Genomic DNA, 22575 nt, shown 5'->3' on the forward strand with positions numbered 1-22575 from the left:
ATTATGCCCTACCCCAGTGCCTTTTAGCCTTCATTCATAGCACTGTGTTTCTCTCTCCTTGGGGTTCCTGAGCTAGACAGACACTTCTGTGGAAATTCATACATACAATGCTGCTGTCTGGGGAGGCCCCGACTGCTGACTGAGCTCCTCCTTTACATACGTGCTCTTCTGGGACCTATGAAGCTACAGAAGTGAGCTAATAGTGTTCATTCAAGTATTCATATAAGAATAAAAGTTATTGGTGAAGCTTCTATCCAAGGAAAAAAGCTTAAGACTTGAAATTAGAGGACGAGCTTCTTGTGTCCTTTTTGTCTTCTGTAGGTAATTTATGAGGAATTGTAAGATGCAACTACCGTGGCTTAAATTTCTGTAATTTCCTTTTCTGGTGTTGTGATGACAGTTTTGTGGTGTCGTCTTCCTGTGAGATTGTGGTCTCAGTGTTTTTTATTTAGGTTTCCAGTTAAATATAAAACAGACGGTAAGACAGTCTTTCACTGTTCAAAGGATGTGCTTTAGAAATGGAACAGAAATGTTGTATTGCAGTCTAAAATGCTGGTAGCTTTTCTAGTCATATATTACTGTTCATCTGTTTTCACTTAGGTGGCCAGGTTACTTGCAATATGTGAAGTATGTGGGAATCAAAATTACTCTTTATTTGCTCTTAGTATAGCATTCAATCTTTGTTGAAGGTGTGTTTAGTACTGAAACATGGTAACTCAACCTGTCTGTACTCGGTCTGTAACTGAGAGCAGTCTGTCTTTACCGAATTGTAGTGTGAGGACCTGATGGTACTTTGTCTTATAACAACAGTACTGTTTTTTAATTCTTTAAAATCACTAATGAAGGCATTCACTGAACTCCTAACACTGGTCAAATTTCTTGCTGTGCCACAGACCTTTTATGGATGAGCAGATGACAGTATCTGTAAACACGTGCAGGCAGGTACAAGCTGATGTAGACGAGTCCTGGTTGAACATCTGTCCGATCATGTTAAAGTGATTCTCTGTCTAAAATAATAAGCCTCAGTATGTCTGACAGACATTTGAAAAAAATTTCCTAAGTAACAAATGACAGTTACATGTATGTAAACTGTCATCTTAAATTTTTAATGCTTTTTTTCAATTATTTCTTTAAACAGGATTTGCTAAAAGTGGAGTATAGCTTCTTGCCATCTTCTCTTCACTGGGGCGAAGCAGAAATCCAAGTTCTGTGGATTCAAACAAAGCCCTACTAATAGTAAGCAAGCAGCCTCAGAAAATGTGTGTCTGAAAAAAATAAAGAATATTATAGTATAGAGCTTTAGTTCCTTAGCTAGATACACTTTCATAAGAATAAGGCTTTCATAAGGTACAAACTGGCACAGTGACAATTTTGATCCAGTTTAGATGCATAATGGTATATGCTCTTGATAGAAACTCTGAAATTTACTATGATAGGTATTAACAAATCACCAGAAGATTAACTAAAGTTCATGATTTGACGGAGGCACTGAGAGTTCTCTAATTTGTATTGCAAAAGAAGCATTTTAAAAGAAGTAATTTGTTTCTAGATGCTTAATCTATGCAAGGAAATAAAAAATGTGGTCATATCCACCACTAGGCTAAGATATGTGCATTTTTGCCAAATCACTTTTTCAGTGTTAAACAGCCATTTTTATTATCCTGCATAAGAATGAAGTTGAGCAAATAAGATGAAAGATTAAGAACAGCCATAAAAAAATAATAAACATTTAAAAATAATAAACATTTAATAACATGATTGCTTTGGCAAATATTTGTTATTTATTTATAAAATATAGAGTACCTCGTACCCCTTTTGGAAATGGAGTGCACATAGGATGATCCTGATAGTTTTCTATTGCTATGTTAGAGTACCTAATGAATGAGTGATGGTATGGAAATGTAGGTTGTTGACTTCCTTTCATTCATTGGGTTTGGATCATTTCTTTTCTAAGGGGTGGTTCTTTCTTTTTCCGTTTTATTGAAGACTGAAATGGAAGTTTTCTAAAAATGAAAAGTGGCTTTTAAGGAAATTGCTAAATTCTGCTTTCTGGATCTGTAGCCATTCTTGGCTTTAGAAGTTCATGTTCTGGAGTTCTAAGCCCTTGGTTCAAGATCAGGCACCCTCCCGAGTTTAGTTGCAATGAATTAGGCAGCAGTGATGATTTATACGTAGTAACAGAAGTGAATTTTTCTAACTTTATTGTATTTTTCATGTTTGCTTATTGCTTGCTAGCCAATCTATAGCTTTAAGTAGTTAAGTCACCATCCCTGGAGGCGTAGATGTAGTGCTTAGAGACATGGTTTATTGGTGCACTTGTCAGTGTCAAGTTTACAGTTGGACTTGATGATCTTGAAGGTCTTTCCTATCTAAATGATTTAATGATTCTATAATTTTATTAATAAGCAGCTAGAATAGTTGGAATCTTTCACCTAGTTCCAACATAGGCTAACATGGCAAATGTTTTAAATAAGAAGCTGAATTGAAAGTAAAATTCTTAGATAACACCTTAAATTAAGACGTTAAGTAACATTTGTGAAAGTTGGTTGGTGTGTATACATTATGAAATTCTAAAAGGTCTGCTCTAATTATCTGTAAAAATAATGGCATATTTTCCCCTTATTTTTTCCTTAAGATCTGTGCTGAGTGGTTGGGTTTGGCTGCAGCAATACCTACCCACATTTTTTACAAGCATACTTCTCATAGATTACCATTCAATTATTTTTTGTTAGTGAAGTCTGCTGAGGAGAGAGATCACACATGATCGATAATGAGGGAGGGAGAAAAGCAAAGCAAAGATGGAAATTAGCTGAGAGCTGTGATTTCTTCTCCCCCCCCTCCCCCCCCCCCCCCCATATATTGATAAATTGGTAAATGATGGGCTTGTTCCTCTGCTGGCTTTACATTCTGTTAATATAAATGTGGTTACGTTCCCTGACTGGTCTGTAACAAGTGATATGCCAGTCCGGAGCATAGCCTAGAAATGAGTGTTGTGTGCTTGTTCTGGCAGGGGGTTTTTAAAGGGCAAAGGAGGCTCCATGAAGAGCTTATTTCTGGGCCAGGTGTGTAAGTGTGTGCATGTGTGTATGAAATCAGGTCACTCTGGTAAGTCGGAATGATCAGCAACAGGCCTCAAACCTCTGCATAAAAACTCATGTGGTGATGGAAATCTGTGAGGCCCTGTTGTATTTAAACAGGAGCATCACATCAGACCCAGTAATGTCTGAAATATAGTGCTGTTGCTTCAACCCTGGATTCTTTGAAATAAGGTGTGTGTGTGGGGGGAGGGGGCATTTAAAGATACTTCTGTACATTCTGATACTTCTGTTACTGAGGTTTGTAAGGCAACACTGAGTTGCCGTATTCTTCTTCTTAGTTGCCTACATTCTTCAGGACTGCTGAAATTCATTTCTAAAAGGGTTGGAACAGATGGATATTTAGAAATATTGCAAGTAAAACTGGGATCCTGTACTTAGTACTTCAAATAATAGAGTACACTAATAGGGAATAATGGGTTTCCATGTGGAGCCTTGCAGATCCCTAGGAGCGTATATGGAAATAATTCTATCCCTGCAAATCACCATGGCCTGTTAATGGGATGCTACTTTGAATCGGTAGGAGCTGGTCCTATGTGCTGCCAGTTTCACAGTGAGAGCAAACCAGTATCTTTATCAAATTCATTAGTGGAATCTTTGTAACAACTATTTCAAGACCCCAAAGTGCTTTCTGCTGTATTGATAATGAGATTTCTTTTCTTATTAGGAATTACACAAAGGTTTACTCATCAGACGCAAAAATGGTAGCAAAGCATGCCTTTGACTGCTTACATGCCTCTACAGTGACGTATTTTACATTGAAGTCATTGGGATATTTATGTTCCTTTGTTTGGAAATGGTAAGAGACAGCAATTACGCTTGTACATTTGAGCTGATGGTAAGGACAGAGGAGCTAGATAATAACTTGCATGATGTATTTGACAGTTAAATACTGTAAATCTTGCTTTACCAAGCGTGGCATCTCTGCAGGTATTGAGAAAATGAATTTTAGAAAAAACAAAAAAGAATCTGCTAAAAAACAGGGAAGAAAAAGAGAAGACAAGAAAATGAAACAGCCCTAGAAATTTACATAATTTTTAAGAAAAAAAAAAAAAAAGAAAAACAGTATATGATAGCTCTTCCTTCTGGTGTGCTCCTTCATGTCAAGATAAAGCTGAGATTGCTGGTGATGTCCACAGCCCAAGGGTCACTGATTGCACTCCCACAACGTTGCTAGTATAATAGGCAGCATGTTATCATTGAGGAGAATTTAGTACTATCTTATTTTTACATAGTCTTGTACCTGAGAGTTTACCTTGCCAGTGACCTTGAATTAATTTCCTTCGTATACCTGTAAGACATCATTTATTTCACCTTCACCTTAGAATTGCTAATGGGGTTATTCAGAGCAGTACTTTCCCCACTTGAGCTTCTTTGTTGATTTCTAATACTTCTCTTACAAACCAGTGCACTTTTTGGCCTTCCTCTGTCTCCAGATTCTGATTCCTATTTCTGAAAATGAAAGTCTTTCCATTTCCAAGCCGTAGTTGAAACAAATAATGCTGTAGTGGTGCTTAACACATGGGCAGATGTTTTTATTTCTGTGTTCTGGTATTAAACCTATCCTAGAGACAGTAGTTTTAAGAAAAATCCTCTAGTAATAGGAGGCTGATTAATTAAACCACTTACTGTTGGAAGACAAAAATGGAAATGGTGATTACCTTGTATTGTTGTGAGTTCTAAGATAATGTGTTTTCGGTATGAGTAGGAGAAAGGCTTGCTCCCCGAAGCTGGGATAAGGCAATCCACATACTCCAAGAAGTATCTTCATTTGTTCTGAGAGAGGAAAATAGAGAGCACTGGTCAGGGGTTGAAAATAGTGGTAATGGAGAGAAGTGCTTGATCTTTCAAAGACTAAGGCTATATGTGTTATTTTTATCTGGAGGAGAATTCAGTCTTACACAAATCATCTCATTGTCCCTGTTATTCATGCCCATTTGTTTGTTTTCCATAGGGGTTTCAGTATGCGACAGCTAGGCTCCTTTCAAAAGAAACTAAACGATTCCACTGTGTATGCACCAAATGTACTCTAGTCCTGGAAAGGATCATAAAGGTTTGATCACTTACCAGTCATTTCTGGTAGCTTTGAACCTTCTGTGGTAGGTTGGGTCCAGGACATTTAAGCAGAAAAAAAATCTGGGCTTCAAGTAGTATAGGTGTAAAGACCTCCACAGCAGCTGTGTTTTGATCTGCTTCAGTTGTGCCAAACTGCTAGTGCAGATATAGCCTAATGACATTTATTCTGGGTTTGTTTTTGGGTTTGTTGTTTTTTTTTTTTTTTTTTTAAGTGACATCACACTGCTGCTAATTGTCAGGGTGTCTTAACCTTGTGAAGCGTTCAGAGAGGGTGATGTTAAACCTGCCTGATAGTTTGTATTTTGGGTGGAACTTGAAAAACCTCTAGGTAAGCGCTGTATTCATCAAGTGGGGTATCAAAAGGTCCATTCTGAATGTTCTTGCCTCTGGTTTTCATCTGGCTAGTTTTCAGGGGCATGGGGAGGGGAGAGAATAGAAGAATACATTTTGGAATGTAACATGTGCTGGAGGAACCCAGTTACTGAGTCGTCTTCATTCAGTAAACATCCACTGTGGTGTGTCTCCCTTTTCCAGTGGATAGGAGGAAATTAAATTTTTAGTGCTAAAGCTGCTCCTTTAGTAATCTGTGGTAACTTTTGTATTGTGCACATATGGAATTTGCAATACGATCTTACAATGAAAGTAATTATAGGAAGAGCAGAACCTTCATGTGACTTTCAATTATTCAACTTTATCCTTTTAAACTCATCAATATCCCACACTGTTCCTTCTTTTCCCCCCTTGGTGGCTGCTTTTTTTCCCAAACTATATGAGATTTCTTTGTATTTCTGGAATGAATCATTTTTGTCAGTTTAAGATGACAAAAATTAAAACGAGTCTCAAAGCTGCACCAAATAGCTGCACCATCAGTTCTCTTGGAGGAGGTTATCTTTCCAGCCCTGGGAAGTGCTGGGGAGTGTGTGAGGGGAGTTGCGGGCAAGTTCAACACTCAGAGCAATAAACCAAAGCAACATGCCAGTTCAGGTTTGGTATTTAGTGGACAAAAGAGATTAGAGAACAGTGATTAGTTTCAATGATTTCATTTACTTAGTGCATTAACTTTATTTATAATAAGATGCTATGAAAGGAACCTTGACATATGTTTTGAAGTTCAGTTCATACAGCAGTTCTCAAGGTGGCAGAGATAAAAGGAACTTGTGAGTATTGGCTATGGTCAAATCAGCTGGAAGCAGGCTCTTCATAGCAGTTAAAGACAAGGCAGTATCCTGAATTAGCTCAGGTGGTTTGAGTACTGGAATTTGATCCTGTAGTCTATCCTGCTTTGCTGTATTAAAATGTGTTACCAAAGCACACAATCATGGGTTTTGTTTCCTTTAGCATTTCTGTAGGGTTTATAAGGCTTTTCTATTTGCCATGTCCTCCGGTTGTGAAAGTTTCTTGTGGAGTGTTGCATTCGCAGCCAGTCGTCTGGGGCAGTGCCGCTCATGCGGAGCACATTGCTGGGGCTGTCAGGTGACAGCAGTCTTGGCGCAGCTGTTGGTGGTGCAGGCAGCCCCTGCCTGCCTTCTTCTGCCTTCCCTCTGCGCTCCGCTTCTCCAGCTCAGACACCCTCACGCAGCTTCCGCACTGGCGGGGATCAGAGAGGCGATTATGCCTCAGGTCTTTGGGGTGATCCAATGGGAATTGCATTGATCTGGTGTTTAGCTCTGATCTTTATCAAATGGATAACTTCTAAGGTAGGCCATTTTATTATTCTGTTTTGACTAACTGGGTTTATAAGTGCCCTGAGAGAAAAGTCATTAAGAACTTCACGAGTACTTATTTTTCTTTTTTAAATCTAATCTGTTTTGGAAACACATCATTCAACATTTAAAATTGTGTTCCTTCAATGTTCGTACATGATTTTGTAGCTCTTGACTCTCGCCTGCCTTGAAGTGGGAAGAGTGTGTTTGTAGCAGTGCCAGTTAAGAGACGGGGAAAATAGATCTGAAATGGTTTCTGAATGACAGGGGTTTGCTTGCCTCTTCTACCAACAGATCTTTACCTATATAGCACTTTTAAGGCTTTGTGAAAATTAGGAAAAACAATTTTAAGCATAGTGAGAATAATATAAACTAGTGTATTTTGCTTCCTGGACAGGATATCCTTTTTGTATTGTTGATTTCAGGGTTACAGGAGTGGAAATACCAGTTTTGTTTGCTTTTGGGGAATACTGGCCACTTCACTTACTTTGTAGCCTTTCCATTTTAGATGCCTGTGTTTTGAAAAATATGTGCTAATTGGACACATTAGACGAAATTCTGAATTCCTGTTTTCTTATCCTAAAGAATGTAAGAATCCCTATAATGTTTATTGTGGTAGTAAACAGAGGTAGGATTGGTGCTTGCTGATGAGACCATGCTCTTCTCAGTATAACTCACTGCATAACCTGGAATTCATTATAAAAAGAGGAATAGATTTAAGTTTAGGATTGTGAAGGAGTGTTAGAACCATTGGAGACAATGAGAGAGACTGAGAAAAATCAGTGTTCATGCATTTGTGTATAGATCGGGTTTTTTATTAATACACAATTCTAACATTCCTGTGCAATTGACAGGAGAATCTGAACAAATATGAATTTGAACTTGTGAAACCAAACTTTGCCGGGTATCTATGCCTGTACATTTTGTTTTTTGCCAGTAACAGTTCAACATTTACTAAAAACAGGGCAGGCTTACTTACTGACACTTGTGATAACTTTTGTCACATCAAGAAAAAGACCAGGATACTGTAATGTGGATGTTCACTTGTGAATGATGGTGGATTCTAAATGCTGAAGTTTTACAGCCAGTGTGTTAGCTTAATACATACATCATCCACATTTTACTGGTATACAGTCAAATAACTGTTTTCTGAAACTTGATATAAAAAGCCTGTATAAGAATTATGTCTGTAATTCAGTTTGGTAAAAGATTCTGTTGAGGTGGGAGAAACAGGAATTCTAGGTAGCTGACATAATACAGTCAAGCATAAAAACCTGCTGTTTATGGTTGTGTTTTTGAAAGAAACAACTGTTGTCACATTTAACACATTCTTTTGTGGTCATTCAATTATCCTATTGTGCTGTTGCTTGAGTCCTTCTGCCACTCCAATTTAGTTCCTAAGGGTAATACTTCTGGGTCTTTCTGTCATCACTTAAGTCAGTCACACTTCTTTGACTATGCTTTCTATTCTGATCAATTTCCAGGCTTTTGTTTTGTATATTTTTGTTAAACCTTGAGGTTTTTATGTTGATGAAACTTTGGGTAAATCATATGATGCCACTTGATATAGATCTAAAGTGTGTAAGAGAAAATATCTTGCAGCTGCTCGTTAGACTTATGTTAGATGTAAGTATCACTAGTGTTGGTAACTATCATTCAAACGATAGCTAAGTTTATAAATGATTGCCATCTGTCTTGGGAAACGGTCATGTGAAATAGCTTTATATGGAAGAGAATACTGAAATTGCTAGGCTCAGATATTTAAGGGGGTGTGTGTGTGTCTTAGAGCTGATTAGCTTTGCCTTCCTGAAATTAACTATGTTTTCTTATCACTGCTTTGATAAACTTTCAAAATACTGCTTTGAACTCAAGTGTAATACTTAGAAAACAGTAGTAGGATTGTTTTGCAGTGTCTTGCCTAAGTTCAAATGCGGTTTCAGTACTTTAAAAGAGTATTTTTTCCAGTGCTTTAGTGAGTAAACACTTGGTGATGCCTTGTGGAAAACTTAAGTTAGCATGGAGCTTTAAATTACTTGAAATAATACTAAGAATACATGGTGGGCTCACTTTTGAAATCCAATAATAGTTGGAGAAATCCCAATAGTCTAAGTTTCTAATTCTAGGGTTTTAGAGTCAGTAAACCATCTTAGAATCTGAAATAGTTTCCAAGCGTGTTTATTTGAGGCAATGTAACCAGTAAGTTACAGTTGCCATGATGTAACAGCTTCTCCAAACTTGGTCTTAATTTCTCTTTCTGAAAACAATCCTCTGATTGTTGGTCAAGTTAAGTTGGACAGAAAAGCCAAGTAGGTAAAAATACCTGACTGGTTGTGTTGCCGGCCTCTTGATTTTTCTTTCCCTGCTTTTATGAACTGAAAACTGAACCACAGAATGTGGATTTTTTTACTCCCATCAGAAAGCATAGATGGTTCTGTGTGAGGTTGTGTATTCAGAAGGCCAACAGCTCTACCAGTTTCTGCTGTTACAGAAGGAGACCAGCAGTTGTTTTGCTTGATAGTTCAAAAGCTGCCTTGCTGTGCTTGCCAACAGTAACAGTAGTGCTCTGCTCTGAACTGGATTGGGAAGTCCTTGTGATAAAATTGGTACATCAATGGAAATGTTTATTTGGCACAAACACCAGCAGGTGTTCTGTTTCCAAGTGTTACGTGCATATGCTGTGCTCACTAGCATCACTGAAGTAGCTTCCCTTTGAAGATGTATGTGTGCTATTTTGGCATGTCATTTCCATTGCATGGCCTTTAATAACATCCTGTACTCTTGTGAAAAGATTTCTTCAGAAATCTTTCAGAATCTATCTTCTGGTAGATACTCCCTTCATCTATGTTTGTGGAGAACTTGTATGGTTGTTGCTCTTAAAGGATTAACGGATCTTTCACTTTAGTTCGAACTTGTTCCATTCACTTTGTGGAAGAAAGATTTGGAAAAGAAAGAGGAGAAATTAAAGCTTTTCTTACTGTATTGCCCTTGAGAAGAATAAATGACACTCTGAAAACCTCACCTTAAATTTCATATTAAAGTGAAAGTCCAGTGTAAACAGTCATTCCCAGTCATCTTTTCTGACATCCCTCTTCACTGCTGAAGCAGTGTGCACCCAGTTCAGATGGCTGTGCTCATGTCTGGGAAGGAGTGGAGCAGTTAAGAACCTCGCCTAATCATTTGGGAAATTGTTGAATCAGTTGGTGTCCAGCAGACATTCCCTCCAGACCATGTTGCCCTTGAAAAGGGAACCTGCCTAAACACAAGGGTTGTATTCAGTTTGAGCGCTAGTAATTCTGTCTGCCTGTTTGAATGATGCTTATTTGTTTGAGATTTGTACAGAGGGTCAAGGAGTTCAATGTGTTTATAGTTATTAACAGGTACAAAGCCTCAGGTACACCAAAGAGGTGTCAGAGATCTAGAAATAAATTTTTACACCAAATGAGCTAAAAATATTAACAATAACGTGGTATTTTGAAGTGTCAGAAGTCAAGCTCTGTTCATGCAGTTTTTAGTCAAGGTTTCTGTAGGCTGGCAGAGCGTATGCTACAGTCATCTCAGCTGTGTAATTAGGGTAAATTTTTAGTGTAAGTATAATCTTGATGTCTTAGTGTAGACCACAGAGAGTGGGCCTTTGATTAGCAATGAGGGAGGAGGCATTTTTGGTGGTCAGCAAGGGCAGAATCCTGGTGATTAAATTGTTTGAACCACTGGGCACTTTATTTCTTTAGGTTTGCTTACAAATCTGCTGCACATGGCAGCTCACATCTCGTTAGAAGCTGATGCATTAAATCTTACCTTTCTCTTTGCTGGATTTAAAAAGCAGAGTCTGGACAGAGTATCTTAAAGAACCACTGGCAGGGTTTAATAAAATTTTTTGCCTTTTCCCTCGCATTTTTCTAGAGTAATGTAGGGATAGTATAACAAGTACGCTGATAGTATTATTTGAAGTGGGAAAATAGGCAGTATACCTCAACCTGTGGTACATAGTCTGTAACCTATTTGCAGTGTAAGCTGACACAAAGCAATATGTGTCTGCATGAGCATAGTATTATTTAATTTATCTACTTATCACAAATTGCTGAAAACCTCTGTACCATTAGCTCCCCCCTCTGTCTCTGACTGCCCACCACAGTGCTCCTAGCTGCCTGTACTTCACTCAGTTTGCCTGATCTGAAGGTACGAGGTGTGACTACTCATCACCCACCCTGTATCTGTCCCTTGGTGAAACCTGCCCTTAAGTATTTTCCTCTTACATATTTTACTTAATACATTCCATGAATGAAGTCACTTTACGACCTCTACCCTTTTAGCAAAATCAGCTGAAATTGTCCTACTACTTTTGAGGAATTATTCATAAGGTTTTCACAATAATTTTTTTCTTTAGGACACCATGCTTTGAAAGGTGATTTTTAAAAGGAGTTGATTGTTAAAATATTCCTACAAGATCTTTCTTGTAGGAGTCCTTGCAGAATGAAATAAGTTGCTTGTAAAGGGACTGGTGTATCTTTTAAAAAATGTGCTTTCTCTTTGACATCATGGATGTACTGCTTTATTTAGCAAACAATATTTTAGAGAGCAAGTAATATTTTAGAATCAAAAGGATTTATTTTTCAGTAAATTCTTACATATTGTTCTCTTTCTCAGAGACTACTGTTCCAGTTGGGCATGCTTCATCTAGCTGCATGTGTGCTTGGCTTTCTCCTGTATTAGATTACAGAATTGTACTGGACATGTCCAGAAATCTGTGATAGACAGGTGCAAATTGCAAGTTAGCACTAAATTACATCACTGATTGTGCCTAGTCAGTGATATGAAATGTTCCAGGCTACTGCAAATATGCCCAGCTGAGATGTGCTGAAATTCAAACATAGGTTATATGAAGAAATTTGTAAATCTTAGTGGGAAATCAGCATCATTTTCTGGCTGATGAGTTGTATTGCTGCCTTTGCCATCAGGACAGGCGCATTGCTGTGAGAAATGCTGTACAAACATATTTGAGGGAAGGATTATTTGCATGATTTCTGATTTTCCAAGGAAATGGAGAACAAAAGCTAAGACAACAAAACTGCTGCACAGGGACTTCTTCCATGTAGTCTTCACAACAGCTACTATAATTGGACCCCTAGGTCCCCAATTGGAGCTAGGTCTTTGGTCATTTCTGTAATTAAATATTAATATTCCCTTTGGAAAAACTTCTCTGGCTTCAACTGTAATGCTTTCTTTTTTGTTTTAACATGAAAAATACTGTAACAATTAAGTGTGCTTCTGGGTTTGGAGTCTTAGCACATCAGTTGTACAAATCATGCTGAGACTTTGTTAATCTGTAGTCTTTCTTTGTGTGCATCCAGTTTGTTCTGTAGATAGATGCATGTAAGCAGTTTTGCCTTTTCCCCCTTCCAAATAATTTGTTTAATTATCTCTTTTTCTTTAAGAATTAATTTCAGTAGCCAACATCTGTTTTTCTGTCCCATTTCCTAACATGGTTTGGTTTCCCATCTTTTGAAGTTGGACTTTTTCAGGTGGTTGTGTGTACCTGGTATAGTGTTTCTGCTACACAGCAGAAAAAATAGGTGAGTGCATCCACATCCAGGCTAGCTTTTACCTAAAGTTCTCAAAGGGGTATGGTAACCCTTTGTGACACTAAAGGCTTCTCTGTCCTAAATATAAAGAAGCAGCATGGTGGACAGGGATAGGTCATAGGAGTTTTTAATGTACACAGACACACTCACAAAATCTTACTTCTTTAAAGAACAAATGTTGTGAACTGGCAAAATTGAGTTCTGATTGTGAAGGTGTTCCTCTGATCCCTAGGGTTAAGAAAGAACATTAATGAACGCCCCAGGAAACAGCAGAAGATGGTGAAAGTGCAATAAAGGCAAGGTGTGAGGCTGGGTGCTAGGTCGTGCCAAGCTTTGAAGACTACCTGATGCCAGTGTTGTGTAACTATGAGAACATTCATCTAGCTTTTAGCTATTAGAGGGAGGGTTCACCACACTTGTGGGAGACTTACTGGATTATAGCTATTATCACATCAGTTGAATATGTATGGAACATACGTACTTTGTGTAGGTAAAAAATGCAGCCTACATGCGTGTATCTTGGTGTCATGTGGGACTCTTCTAGACTTCTATCATCAAATGTGAAATTCTGCGGACTTGTTTTCTTTAAACTACCCTTATGTGTTACATCCTGCTTCAGTGGTACCTTGTTTTGTCTGCAGAGAGTACCCAGTGAAATGCAAGTAGCATGTGGCAGCCAAGTCCTGCCCTTGCAGAATATAGGTTGAATTCCAAGGACTGCAGTAATGGTGTCATTTGAGTTCTCTTACTTCTGTTAGAACTACTTTTAGCTTTGAAAGAGGGAAGTGCCACATAGGTAAAAATAAACAAAGAAATAAAGCAGAAACTGCAAGTATTCATTTTAAGTATTAGTTTCTAAAAGGCTCCAAGGAGCATGGTGTTTTTTTTGTTTGTTTTTGTTGGGTTTTGGGTGGGTTCCTGTTTGTGTGTTTTTTTTTTTTTTTTTTTGGGTCTACTTAATCTTACTATATGTCTTTCTTTTTTTAACCTGTAAGGATGTTTGAGGAGCATCTGGAAAGAAATTGGGGTGGGGAGGAATATTTTTCTCCACACTCTGATCCTGTCCTTCCTTTGTCCCCTCCTAAAACAAAATCAGTATTTACATAACTGAAAGATGCATGTTCAAATGTCAAAAAATAATGTTGACATTTAAATTGGAATGTCTTTAATTGGAGACTTTATTTTCCTTTCAGTTTAAAAATGATTCAGTTCTAACTTGCATAACATACACTTTTTGTTTCAGAGACGTGGAGCTATTTCCTATGACAGCTCTGATCAGACTGCGTTGTACATTCGTATGCTAGGTAAGCGTGATACTTCCTATATTGCAAAGTTTTAATGTTTATGATTGATTAAAAGTATTTTTTATATTAGAATTTTTAAACTTGTCATTTGCTTTCTCCTCAATAATATTCTGGTTAGATTCTTTAGAAGAGTTTGGGTTCTTTTGTGGTGACTTCGGAATTTTTGGTTGTTTGCCTTTTTTATTTTTTTAACGGTTGTTGGATGTTTTGCTTCTATATTAAAAAAAATATAAATCTTATAATTAACTGAACATGTGTGGTAGAGTTTAAGTTTTCCAAGTGACTCATGATTGAGCTTTATTTCTGTGATGGAGTTTATCAGCTCTGCGTGGTAACTTTGTGGGTAAAACCGTAGCTTAGAGAACATTTGTGTGAGATTTGCCACACACTTTTAAAATGCAGCACTGAGGCTATGAAATGCTCAGGGTGTTCTTAAAATAATGATATGATTTTAAACAATACTTCTTTTATTAATACAAGATGATTTGAGAAGGGAAAGGATGCATGACAGGGCCAGTAGCTTAGTCAACTTACTGAAGAATGTTTCCAGAGTAGCAACTAGACAAAGGGTAAAGCCAAATTAAAATGAAAGAACAGAATTAGGAGGGGAAGCATCGGGGGGAAACCCTCTGCAATAGTGAGTGCATGAGGTCAGTGGCTGGGAGGAGAAAAATGTAAAGCTTTTGCAGATCTGGCTGCCGGATTCAGTACTTCCAGCACCTCTTCTAGAGGTTGCTAGTGGTGCAGGCGGCATGGGGACTGTGTATGTGCTTTAAGTCTGTTTCACTGCAAAATTATGCCACTTAATTTAAGCCATCTTGAGCTATGATTTTATGTTGAAATGGACTGTAAATGCTTGTATGATGTCTTGCACAGTTCAGTGAACATCATCAGCTAGTGATTATGAATTCTTAAACAGCTCCAACTAAATCAGCCAGATTTAGTTGCTCTCTTTTCAGTTTAGTTGTATATTGTATGTGTTAAAGCCCCCAGAAATTCCTAGCTGCATTCTCTATGAATTTGAAGTTGTAAGCTATATGCATGTGTACATATTTATGTTTATGTATATGAATTTAGTCATAACCTATGTATGTAGGGTAGGGTATACACATGCATATGTGTATATAAATCCAATTTTGACTTAGTATATTCACATTTTTGTTTTTCAGTTATTTTGATTTTATTTTTTTGTAAGCTTGTGAAGTTGTTAATACCCTAGCAGTGACTCTAGTAAAGGATTTTTTGATAAGGGAGTGTAATTACTTTGGAGATTGGTTATGAGGAGGAGGACAGAAAATGCTGGCTTCTAAATGTTTGTTGAACAGACTGCTGTTTTATTTAATTAAAAATTTATTTTCAAAAGTTAAAATAACTTTTTCATTTTTAATCATCCTTTTTGCAGGATGAATACTAGAATTTTTCAAAACATTGTTTTTCTGCTCTAGTCATAAAATCAAGAAAGTAAATTCAGGCCTGAGGTAGTTTTGTTTCTTTGAATTCATGATACTTGCTTTTAAATTAAATTTATTTTATGCTGTGTTTCTGCTTCAAAATCCTACAAATTGAGTACTGTTAATTCCACAGCAGGGAAAATATGGTTTTATTTTGAAAAAGAACTGATATGCTTGAATAAAAGGTACTGTAAGTACATGTCTGTGGTTTTATCTTTATAAAATTAGTCTGCTAATGATAGAAACCCAGCTTGTAGGAAATTAATTCTTAATTTCTGGGGAGAAGAATTGATTTCTTTGCTATTTTAGATGTTTAACTGTACCATGAAGTAGTTAGGCCCATTATTTCTGTAGAGGGGTTTGTGATAATGCTCAAGTAAATCTAGAGAAAAGGAAAGCATGGCTTCCTGTGGTACTTGGTACATACACCTGAACTGAGGGAAAAATAATTTATTTTGAAATCTTTCTCTCACTGTTCTCATAGGCAGAACTAGAATATATTCAGAATGTGATGTTAAGTAAATTAAATTTTCACTTGTTCTCTCATTGGAATGAATTCTTAGACTATGTGATTGGTGCTTGTATGAATAGTATAGCTGTTGCTGGCATCCATTGCTGTTCAGTGATGCTAGCTATTCAGAAGCATTTAAAGGTTTGACCTCTTCTGACTTTGGCTGGGGGAGGAGGGTGCCAGCAAGCAAACAAAAAATTGCTTATTGGATGTTTGAATCAGTATGCTAAAGTTGTGTTACTTTTTCGCTTGTTGGTGATGAATTTGTTTTCCCAAGTGTTACCTACACTATATTGTACAACTTAGCAGTTATTTACAGATTTATTGCTGTTCTATTTGTAAATGGACTGTAAAAAAGACCAGCCTGAAAGCTGAACAGTTGAATGCATCGGAATGTAGATACATTCATATTGGAGTAGATTCAAGAATGAATATATGAAGTTAGTTTTTTTGAAGAAATGTGAAATACTGCATTCCCCATACAGCACTGGGAAGGATTTAGTTTGGGTTTTTATTTATCTTTGTATATTTTAGCAGAGTGAGCTCCAAGAAATCCTCAGCTGTAACTTAATGGGAAGTTAGGCATGGTCATGAGAGGTTTTGCCTATTACTTGGTTATTATTCAAAACGGATTGTATTTAATAATTAAATGTACCTCCATAAGGTGTTTATTTTAGCAGACCAAAAATACAAAGCTAAGGGTATCTAGGACACCTCCCTCTGCCTCTGTTTAGTTGTCCTGGCTGTAGAGTTGCTTCCTTCAGCGTTTTCAGGCTATTCCAGTGGGAATACAATGAAAATTCATTTGTGCCAAGTAAAGAGAAAGTAAAGAGAAATTACCGTGATATGGCGGTGTTTCAGGGTTCAATTTAAAAGATCAAAATTTAGGTGCACACAAATAAACAACTAACTCTTAGCTGTCTTCATCAGTGTCGACATAAACAAACAGTGATTACTAATGACTCATCTGTCATACGCCATTCCCAAAATATACACTAAGCCATTCCTGAGTAGCTTATTTACTATTTTAAAGTATAGATACAGATGCAGCATTGTAGGATTTTTCTTGGAAGGGCTAATATATCTGCATCACCTCAGTCAGCTACTTCTCTCAGCAGCTATGAGGAATTATCAGAATTTCTTGTAAGTGCTTCTGTGTAATCTTGATACTTTCTTGATTTTTCTCTTCCTTCCTTTTCTGGTTTCTTTTTCTTGTTGTTATATATTGCCTGAAAATTTTGCTGTTGTTCATGGGGTAGAAAGAGTGGGGTACTGACTACTTGTACTGGGGAACATGCACCTCTGAACTTAAACTGGAGCATTTTACTCTCCTTTATTGCTCGTCATCACTTCAAATGGGAAACAGTGGAGGCAAGCTACTGTGTAATGGAGGGGCACTCTCTTTTCTGATAGCAGTTACGTTATATTCCTTTTGCTTCAGTTCCAGCATACTCAGCTGACCTGTCATCTATTTCTCCAACAAATTTAATAGGAACTTTAATCTCTGAAGCTAGTTATTCTTTCTGGAAATCCTGCTCTTCACAACTTCGTGGCTTTGACTTGGGTGGTTTACCTTGAAGTAATTTCTGCTCCCAGCTGTCTTCTGTGATCTCTGAGATCTCTGCCCCAGCTCTAGAAGGCCTCGGCTCCACAAGCAGCTGCTGCATTGTTACTGTGCCACACTGGAGTATTAGGGTAGCACAAACTATGTGCCCTGTAACCCTAACGCACAGGGATGTCAGCTATGGCATTTCAGCTGCCTTGTAAGTATCAGAGCTGTCCTTGCGGTGTGAGCAGGAATTTTGAGAGAGGGGTAGGAACCAAACAATCTGTCTCAAGGTAAGTTTTGTTACAGCCCTGATTCAGTTGTAGCTGCAGACCTCCCTCTTGCATTCCTTCTTCCAGTATTCAGTCTTCAGTTGAGTTTCTGCCTGTATGACTTTTGTCTTAAAAATGCAAGCAATCCTGGTCACCTAGAACTATTCTGGAAAAAAGAAATACATCTAGTGAAGTACTCAGCCAGCAGCTATTTTGTCATGTTGTGCACAAAATCAGATTGTTGTTGAAAGGAAGGTTTTATGTTTTTTTAAATTTTTTTTTGATTCTTAGAGTTCACAGAAACTCTTAAAGAAGAAAAGAATTGTTCCTGGAAGTCCCCTGTCATTAAGATGCTGGACTTGAATGTGTTCCCCTAAGGAAACACAGGATTCTCTTTAAAGTAGCTAAAACTGCTAAAGAGACACTTGAGATTAAAATGGTTAGCTTGCTACCACTTCTGCCCCCTCCCTGGGAAGTTTACCTGTTAAGCACATGATGTGACCTGATGATTTCAGAAGATTTTGTTATGACTTTTTTTTTTTGAAAGCCTAGCTAGGTAAATGAAAACAATTCATAAATTCTTTTGTTTTAGAATTGTTGTTGAATTTGAATTATCTTCAGCTACTGTAATAATGATTGGAATTCTGTTGCTGTTTGAAGGAACAATGTAACAGTATCCTTTTATCTGATAAAAGTAATCTTAAATCTGAAATATCTTCAGCCTTTTTGTTAAGTTACCCATGATGATAAACATGTCTGTCATTTCAGAATCACAGGGTTACAAAAATCCTGTACAGGATTTCCCAAGCAAATAGATGCAGATACGTTGTGTGCAAGCACAATGAAGTAGGTGCATTTGGGTGTCTTTCGATCTTTGCAGGTCAGATTAACTGAACAGTGAATGCATAATGGTGTTCCAGAATTTCTGGATGTTTCGGGACTTACTATGCATATGTAGTAGAGATTAGTTTCACTGTGCTGATAGCACATAATTTCATGATGTGTTTTTGTGTAGCTAGTTTAGTTATATTACTTTTTATGTTTTGATATACATAGAAACTTCAGATGGTATCTTCAAATTCCACTTGTACCAATTTTTTCCAAGCACATTTATTATCTGAAATCTTGAAAAATGGAGTAGTTCTGTACAGTGATAATGGAGACAGCTTTTATGCCTTTGATTTGGCCTAATAGGAATTTTTACTTTGTTTACTGTGATAAATTCCAGTCCTGTGAAAGTGGTATCTTTTTCCAGATTAAATCCAAATTATTATTTTTTTTTAAATACCACATTTTACCTTTGTTTTTAGTATATCATTTCTTTTGGCTAACTAGTCTTATAAATAGATGTTCTACTTACTCCCTTTTGAAGCAGTGTAGTTAATTATACTTTTGCATTTCACTTGCAGACAGTTTTTCTTGTTTTCCTACTCAAGATATGCAACACTGCAGGCGTTTCAAGTGAACAGGGATACTGTTATTCTGTCTGCACTGTTACAGACTAGTAGTAAATGAACAAAGCAGAATTTTTCAAGATACCAATTATCAGATGAACCTGTTTTGCTATTTGAAGAATTCCTTGTTACTCTTCAGGTATTCTTCTGCAAACTTCCTATTCTTGACACTTTGGACAAGTAAATTGTTCACCAAAATCTAGTTTACACTGACTGAAACTATTTGCTAGTTCACCTTATGGTTAGTAAATTTGGAATGTTAAAACTGCCCTGAAAACTAAACATCACCTTTTCTGTAAAAAATTAGCTCAAACTCTTTTAATTCAGCTGGTGAACTCATTCACACGGCTGTAGCTATGACTGGTTTCCCCGGTAAATATTAGTGAAAGGTAATGAAAGTTGCATTTTCCTCCATGTATACTGGTATTTTCATACGCAGCTACTAATGCATTTGCCTCTTCTTTTCCAAAATACCCTCACTTTTTCCTTTTTATTAATTTACTTTGTAAATAGTATTTATCAGTTGCTTGTGCCTAACAGAAGAGTTCTACAATTTGCTGCCTCTGTATTGCCTGGAACAAGACAAGCCTCTTGCACTCTGCTCAGATGAATGCTTGAAACTTTTATAAGTAATACACTGTCAGTGTCTGAGAAATAATATTTACAGGTAGTAATTGGGTTACTTTCCCTAGCAGCTCTGTTAAGGTTTTCAGTTTCAAATAAACAGAAGGGGTAGTAACTGAAAACCATGTATTTGTTATGTTTTTACTGATACATAAACCCAGACTCATCTGGGGAGCCCTGGGCCTACTTATCTCTTTGTGGGCCCTCCAGCCTGTCTCACAAGATAACATTCATCTGAAGTGTGTCACTATAGATATGGCAGTGTTTATAGATAAGTATCTCTAGAAAGATACCTGTTAAGTATTAAAAGTATAATACTGAATATTTAGTTAGTATCTTTAGTTATTTTCTGACTAGTTGCCTGCTTTGGTGTTACAAATTACCAGGTTGGAGCAGGAAAGGGGAAAAACACTCTCAAGCTATTACCAGTTTCTGTAAATTAAATCACTATATTTTAATTTTATTCTTACAAAATCAGTCTTTGTTCCTGGAGTTAAATACTTGGTTTTGAGTCATGTGAAAAAAGCTGTGTTTGAGGAGAGGAGAACACTACATTTGAAGGGTTTTCATAATTTGAAACCAGAACGTTATCACATCTTAAATTACATTTCTTTTTTTTTTTTTTTTGTTAGGATTTGAGGAGAGAAACATTATTACATTTGATCCTCAAAGGTTTGCCCAAATTTGTAACTGCTAAAGGATTTTAAGTGAACGCTTTTAATCCAGGTGAACTACTTATATTTGTATGCATTAACGCCTAATGAAAGAATACTGATCAGCTTTCAGTTGGTAATATGCATAAGTAGAAATCAACTAGCATGCTAAAAGATTCAGGTTGAAGCTAATTGCAGTGCAAAATAGTTTGATAAAATTTTAATACTGAGTTTTGGTATTTTAATAGGCTCTTGTGTAATATTCAAACAGCTGAGCACAAGTAAGTAAATGCTAGTGGGAAAATATTCTATTTTGTAATATAAACCCATAGTGTAACTAGCTTATTTGCTAAAAGCTACCATTATAGAAGTTGAATCTTTTTTGTATTATACCAAATGTTATCGTTTTATGTGTGTTATGGAGGAACAAATCAACTTTTAATGTTCTTGTTTCCTGTCATATTAAGGTGCATTTTTATCATACTGGTGTAGCAAGCTGTTCCTACTTTCATCTGAATGCTTATCACATGCTTCTGGCAACGTATGCTTAGGCAGGAGAGATTTTTTACAAGAAAGCATGCAATTGCATGTTTAACAAGTCTTCAAACTTTGTTTTGAATTTCACCTTTTAAAACACAAAAGCATTGAAGTAGGCCTATTGTTTGAATAACCCTCCTCCATTAAGTACATGAATCTTTACCCCTCCAGGCTATGTTCATTTGCATTTTATCTCTGCCACTCTTCCACACTTTTATTTCACTCTTGACCCTGTTTCTAGGAGATGTGCGAGTAAGAAGTCGGGCAGGATTTGAAACAGAGAGAAGAGGTTCTCATCCATACATTGATTTCCGTATTTTTCACTGTAAGTATTTAAAAGCAGATAAATGACAAATAAGCAAAGGCTTCCATTAATTTCAAATACTGAGCCTCTAAAAATAAAGTTAGCAGCTCATATAGCAAGGCCAATTTTTTGTACTACATAGGAAAATCTTTCATGCAACTTCATTACCAAAAATAGAAGAGGAAAATCTTCACTGCTAAATTTTTGGTTTTAAAAATATAATTTAAACTCATTGAATCCCTGTGGAAATAAAGATTATCTTATATCCAGCCACCGATGTGTGTGCTGAGTTCTTGGCAGGCACAATCGGTTAAGAATAATACTTTACTGCTTTTATAAAGCAGCAGAAGGGCTTAGTCCAGGATGACTTTTAAACACAACATAGATGTCGGTTTTGACCGTATCATAATCAATTAACATTACATTTACTCAAACTTATAGCTAGGACTTTTTTTTTTTCTTTCTTTTTGTCATAGACAGATCTTTTAAAGATTCAAGTGTGGTAAGGCTAAATTGTTTTGATTGTGTTTTAGGAAATGTTCTCAGAAGTGGTGCAAGAAGAATATTTTCAGATAATTTCACTTTTTTCTCTACACCTATATTGTTATAAATAAATATGTCAGAGTTGTAATATAAAAGCTTCAGAAACCACCAAGCCAATATGCAGCAAAAATGTAGGGGATTTAACTCTTAATTAAATTATGCCAATTATGTTATTAAGTGTCATAAATTATCTATACCAGCATTGTATCAGCACAATTCCAAGTATTCTGAATGGAATGGAGAGAATTAGAAAAGCTTACTTCATGGTAACAAGTGTGGTTGTTGTAATTACTTTATTATAAAAATGAGTGGCAGAAACTGGTCTAATTAATATTCTGATCTTAAATGAACTTTTAAAAGTAGATCACCAGTTAAATTCAAAATTTTTAAACTCTGTCTCTTTCAAAAGTTAGCATCATAAAATAGGTGAGAAAACAAAGTTTGAAGAGTGCTGTATTATTTTTTTAATAAAGATAATTCCTTCTCAAGTCCTGATAATTCTATTTAGTAAAAATTCTCTTTAGAAATAGCACGCGATTTATGAATGCATAACTGTCTTTTGTATATATATGTGGCATTTCATGCTGATATGGGAAAATACTAACAATTATTAAAAGAGCTACCTGTTAAAAGGCAGTCAACGTAAAGTATTATTACTGTTGTCAAGTTAACTGTATTTTCTATGGGTACTCATTACACTGTTTCTTCCCATCCTAATGATTGTATATCAGGCAGATCATGACTAATCAGGAAGAGGATTTTCACACCCTTTCTTCTTGCCCCTACTTGTTCAGGCAGTCACCAACTTTTAGCAACATCAACTCTGGTGTCTGATGACAGTGAAGAATGTTGCTAGGAGGCCCAAAAAATTCTTTGGCTCTAACTTCCCTCTCGAGTCAGCTGCTGTGGCAATTTTCAGAGTT

General features: G+C 36.6%; 1 protein-coding gene across 6 annotated transcripts in view; it reads left to right on the plus strand.

Annotated features, from left to right (window-relative positions):
- The window catches only part of PDE7A (phosphodiesterase 7A), a 76315-nt gene that overhangs the window by 27387 nt on the left and 26353 nt on the right, over positions 1–22575 (plus strand). Inside the window, exons 1-4 of one of the 6 annotated variants that reach the window (XM_062633282.1) lie at positions 6725–6868; positions 13697–13757; positions 20517–20549; positions 21047–21130. In XM_062633282.1, the coding sequence (XP_062489266.1) occupies positions 6809–6868; positions 13697–13757; positions 20517–20549; positions 21047–21130 (238 nt within the window). In that variant the 5' untranslated portion in view covers positions 6725–6808. Of the gene's footprint in view, positions 1–6724; positions 6869–13696; positions 13758–20516; positions 20550–21046; positions 21131–22575 lie in introns of those variants that run through there. The other 5 variants (XM_062633279.1, XM_062633283.1, XM_062633280.1 and 2 more) reach the window with 5 other exon arrangements.

The sequence above is a fragment of the Pezoporus occidentalis genome, unplaced genomic scaffold, assembly GCF_034315485.1.
Source record: "Pezoporus occidentalis ecotype Australia unplaced genomic scaffold, CSIRO_AGI_Poc_V1 ctg4, whole genome shotgun sequence".
Taxonomy (NCBI): Eukaryota; Metazoa; Chordata; class Aves; order Psittaciformes; family Psittacidae; genus Pezoporus; species Pezoporus occidentalis.